This window comes from Scylla paramamosain, chromosome 45 (assembly GCF_035594125.1).
Source record: "Scylla paramamosain isolate STU-SP2022 chromosome 45, ASM3559412v1, whole genome shotgun sequence".
Classification (NCBI taxonomy): Eukaryota; Metazoa; Arthropoda; class Malacostraca; order Decapoda; family Portunidae; genus Scylla; species Scylla paramamosain.
Window position 1 is genome coordinate 1,330,001 of NC_087195.1, and position 5,000 is coordinate 1,335,000.

Sequence of the window (5,000 nt, forward strand, 5' to 3'; positions counted from 1 at the left end):
AATTATTCTATTTACCTACCTATCCACCCATCTATCTCTCCATCTATCACTCCCCAGACCACGTGGAGCGCTCCCTACAAGGCCCTATCCTTCAAGATGACCCGCACCTCATACAGTGGGTTAGGAGTCAGCTGGTGCCCCCATCCCGCCATCCTTACAACCTCAGCCTCCTCATGAGTGGGTTGCACCAAGAGGCTGACAAGGCAGAGATGAACGGGGGGTAGTTACAGTCCCTCACAAGAGTTTATTCTAGGCAAGGTGGAGGAACTGTATGGAAAGAAGGTAAGGTTTGGTTAGGTTAGGTTAGGTTAGGTTAGGTTAGGTTGGGTTAGGTTTAGGTTAGGTTAGGTTAGGTTAGGTTAGGTTAGGTTAAGTATGGTTGGGCTTGCTTAGGTTGAAATATGTAAGGTTTGGTTAGGTTAGGTTGGTGTAGATTAGGTAAATACAACAATGTAACACACACACACACACACACACACCTTATTAAAACTCTCTTCCCCTCACATCGGCAAGACCAAAAAAAAAAACCCAAACAAAACACCATAAGTACTCCACACCCACACACCAACACCAGAAAATAAATAAATAAAAAAAATAATAAAAAAACCGAAGAAAAAGGGGGAAAAAATGTAGAAAAAAATAAGTATTAAGACTCCCGCGGCTTTATTTATTTTTTATTTATTTATTTTTTTTCGGCTCCTACCCCGTGCAGCGTTGGGGAAGTAGAGGAGAAGCGGGAATTAAAGATGGGGAAGGCTAAAATCAAACACTGCCTCTTGCCTGAAAAAAAATAATAAACAAATAAACAAATAAATAAATAAATAAATAAATAAAATAAACAAAAATATCAGGAATCCACTCGCAGTCGTATTGTGGAGGCCGCCATGTTCTTGATCCTACTCTTGTTGACGCAGCGTTCCAACGACACCCACGGAGGAACCTCTCATGAGATCAACTAGAGAAAAAAATATAAGACTGCAGCAATACAGAGAAAAATAAGGGGACATTATAGAGCCATACCTGCTTGAAAATACACTAAGGAAACGAAGAGAATAATTATCTAGACTCCTTTCCTGGTCTTATTATTTCTTCATTCTTTCATTTTTACGCATATATTTTTAGATACACTTAACGTAAATATACAGTAGAGAAGGTGCCCCCTTCACTCCAGCTCAACAAGCCTGGGGGACACGAGGTAATGGGAGTGTTTTGGGTGAAGAGAAAGGTGCAAATGATTCAATGATTTATGGTTAGGTTAGGTGAGGTTAGGTTAGGTTAAGTTGGGTTAGGTTAGGGTTAGGTTAGGTTAGGTTAGGTTAGGTTAGGTTGGGTTGGGTTAGGTTAGGTTAGGTTAGGTTGGGTTAGGTTAGGTTAGGTTGAGATAGGTTTGGTTGGGTTAGGTTAGGTTAGGTTAGGTTGGGTTAGGTTAGGTTAGGTTAGGATAGGATAGGTTAGGTTGGGATAGGTTAGGTTAGGGTTAGGTTAGGTTAGGTTAGGTTAGGTTAGGCAGGTTGTGTTAGGTTAGGTTAGGTTAGGTTGGGTTAGGTTGGGTTAGGTTAGGTTAGGTTAGGTTTGGGATAGGTTAGGTTGGGATGTGTTCTGCGTTATAAGGTGTATCAGAGGGGATCACTTCAATTAATAATAATAATAAATAATAAATAAATAAATAAATACAATTTTTTTTTTTTTTTTGGGGGGGAGCCTTAACATGAAATATAAAGTTAATTTAGCGAGGTGAACTGTTAATGGCTCGCGTCATGGTGGAAATCGCGCTGCTGCAGTATCAGTCCGTGCGCTGCTACGTGTGACGACGGGCGTGCTGTCCTTGGCTGATCTCTCTATCATTCAGCAAGAAGAAGGAAGGTGTATGCGAAAGAATACAAGATAATACACTAGTAAAAAGGAAAGGAATTTATATAATTATCACGAAAAGAACAGTGCGTAAATTTTGGATAAGAGAAAAAGAAAGAGAAAAACAGGATCGTGGCAGCGTGACTCGGCCAAGATCAAGAACAAGATCACCACAATAGCGGCGGGCGGCCTCCTAGTTTTTGAGGTGAGCAGTATTTTGCCCTATTTTAGCCTTCCCCATCCTAAAGCCCTAACTCCCCACCAGCTCCCCCCATACTGCAGGGAGTAGGAGCCTAAAAAAATAAGAAATAGGGCTGCGTAATTTTTCTTAATGTCATACCACCACCACCACCACCACCACCTCTAATACTATCACTCTTTTTCTCAATTTCTAGCTTATTTAACGGGTTCAAAAGGTCAGTATTCATGCACCTACCTCTTATTTCTCCCCCCATATCGTGCTGGCGGTGAACAAGCAGCCATTAAGCTAAAAAAAACAATAATAAAAATAATATAACACGTGAGATGGTTGTGTTGATCTGCTCGTTTTCTTTTCGTCTCTTCCTCTTGTCTCGTCTTAAGCTGGGTCTCGTTTTCTATTTCCTCATTTTGTCTTTTTCTTTTGTATTTTGTTGATTTATTTTTCGTCCAGTTTTTTTTTATTTGTATTTATTTTGTGATTTTTTTTTTTGTTATATAGTTGATTTATTTATCTGTTAATTATGATTGTTATTATTATTTTAATATGGTGCGTGTTTTTATATCATCTCCATCCCCGTACGGTACTTCTCATGTTATCGTCATATTTCTTGTCTTTGGTGCTTTCTAAATGGCTAAGGTTTGTAGAATTTACGGAAAAATGAATAAACAAATGAATAGAATAAAAAAAAAAACCCTCAGATCAATATAAACTTATTTTTTACATAACCTTTTATAATTTAAGCTCACACAGCCGGGTACGTTTCTGGAGGCTGGAGCGTACGACGGCGAGTTTCTGTCCAACACCCTTTATTTAGAGCACGATTTTAACTGGCGGGGGCTACTGGTGGAGGCCAACCCGGTGTTCTTCGAGCAGCTGTTGTGGAAGAGGAGGAAAAGCTACGCCATCAATGTTTGCCTCAACACTAAGCCATTCCCGTCCAAGGTGAGGCAGTCAGCTGATCACTGTAAACAAACATGGTGATGGGGCACAGCGGGGTTTGGAGCAGTAGTAGTAGTAGTAGTAGTAGTAGTAGTAGTAGTTGTTGTTGTTGTTGTTGTTGTTTCTTATTCTATTCAGTACATTAATTACTTGTACTAATACCACTTAACACCTTGCTAGTACTACCTAACGCCTTATTTATTCATCTATTTATTCATATCTCACAACTAACACGTCTATGTAACTTCTACTACTTCTAAGAAACCAATTTTTTTTTCATATATTTTCCATTACTCGCACAATTACCACTTAACACCCTAGTCATACCACTTAGCATCTTATTAACCCCACCTAACACCTTTTTAATACAGCCTAACACTTTATCTTAGCTTATACCACACAACCTATGCGTCTATACATGTTGTAATACCACCAGGAGACCTTTTTAACGGGATCAGCGCAGCCAAAGGACACAAACCACCTGTTGAACCAAAACAGCGCTGACCAGCCAAGTCGAGACCCTCTGATGGAGCAGCACATCTCATTAGGCTCTTCAGGACTCATGGAATACAAACACAACGATACGCAGGTTAGTTCAGGGTGGGGTCATAGAGAGGGCAGGTTAGGTCACGGTTAGGTCAGTTTATATAGAGGATTAAGGAAAATGCATGTCTTTTTTATTTATTTTTTTTTTATTTTTTGTTTATTTTTTAGATGTATAAGTTAAGGTTAATTTTTGTATAGGAGTTTATTTTATTGTTTTTTTATTATGTTATTATTTTTTTCGGGGATATTATTTTTTTAAGGTTATGTTATGTAGAGGAGTGTTAGTTGTCTTTATTCTTTATTTATATCTTTGTAGAGCAATAATGCGTAGGTCAGGTCAGGTCAAAATGAGGTCAGTTTACATTTTAGACAATAAATATGGGGTCTCTTTATTTATTTATTTTTTTCCTTTATTCTTGATTTTTTTGGTTTATTGTGTTGTTTTTTTGGGGGTTATTGAGTTTAATGTTATGTCAGGTATAGGTTGGAGAAATATATGGTTTGTTTATTGTTTAGGAAATTTTATATTAGTTTGCGTTAAAATATTCACATTTTCTCAACAATAAAATAAAAGAAAACGACAATTTAAAGGCTAACAAAACCGAACTTTCCTATCTTGTCTCCTTTATTTCAAACTCATATTAATTTAAAGAAGCATATTTAAATTTTTCTTAGTCACTTTTACATTTTCCTTCATAAAACATCGAAGAAAACATATTTTTAAGGATAACTTGCATATTTTAAAGCATAACTTGCTTGCATTAATTACAATGGATATTTAACACCTCATTAGTGTCTTTTGAAAAATAAATAAAAATAACGGGAGAGGAAGAAGATTTATTTAATGAAGGAAGTCTTACATGGGAAGTTTTTATTTATTTATTTATTTTATTTATCTCTATCTATCTATCTATCTATTTATTAAGCCTTTACTAGTCTACTCTATATGTCTTGGAATAAATAAATAAATAAATAGATAAATAAGATACATAAACAGTCTTACACAAAAGAGAGAGAGAGAGAGAGAGAGATTAATTACATGAAAGAAAAGCTACAACATGACCTAGTTTTCTTTATTCTTCGTCCTCTTCCTCTTCCTTCTCCTCTTCCTTCTCCTCCTCCTCCTCCTCTCCCCTCATATAACCTAATTTTGCACTAATATATCAATTTATCTTCTCTTTCTCTTCTTCCTCCTTCCTTCCTTCTTTTTTTCTTACTTCCTTTATTGTTGTTGATGATGGTGATGATGCTGTTGTTGTTGTTGTTGTTGTTGTTGTTGTTGTTGTTGTTGTTGTTGTTGTTCAAACCCAACTTAACGTAGCCCAAACCTAACTTAACATAACATGACATAATTTGACCTGACCTGACCTGACCAAGCCTAACCTAACCTAACCACACCTAACCTAACCTAACCTAACCTAGCCTAGCCTAACCTTGCCTAACCTAACCACACCTAACCTAA

The 5,000-nt window shown here is 37.0% G+C and overlaps 2 protein-coding genes across 4 annotated transcripts in view; one reads left to right on the forward strand and one right to left on the reverse strand.

Moving 5' to 3' along the window:
* The window catches only part of LOC135094292 (cholecystokinin receptor type A-like), a 28,511-nt gene extending 26,103 nt beyond the window's left edge, over positions 1-2,408 (reverse strand). Inside the window, exon 1 of the mRNA XM_063994286.1 lies at positions 2,288-2,408. The gene's annotated coding sequence lies outside the window, so the exon portion shown is untranslated. The remainder of the gene's footprint in view (positions 1-2,287) is intronic.
* Positions 1-5,000, forward strand: part of LOC135094221 (uncharacterized) — a 45,911-nt gene that overhangs the window by 869 nt on the left and 40,042 nt on the right. Inside the window, exons 3-5 of one of the 3 annotated variants that reach the window (XM_063994122.1) lie at positions 58-282; positions 2,795-2,995; positions 3,429-3,581. In XM_063994122.1, the coding sequence (XP_063850192.1) occupies positions 3,519-3,581 (63 nt within the window). In that variant the 5' untranslated portion in view covers positions 58-282; positions 2,795-2,995; positions 3,429-3,518. Of the gene's footprint in view, positions 1-57; positions 283-1,779; positions 2,057-2,794; positions 2,996-3,428; positions 3,582-5,000 lie in introns of those variants that run through there. The other 2 variants (XM_063994123.1, XM_063994121.1) reach the window with 2 other exon arrangements.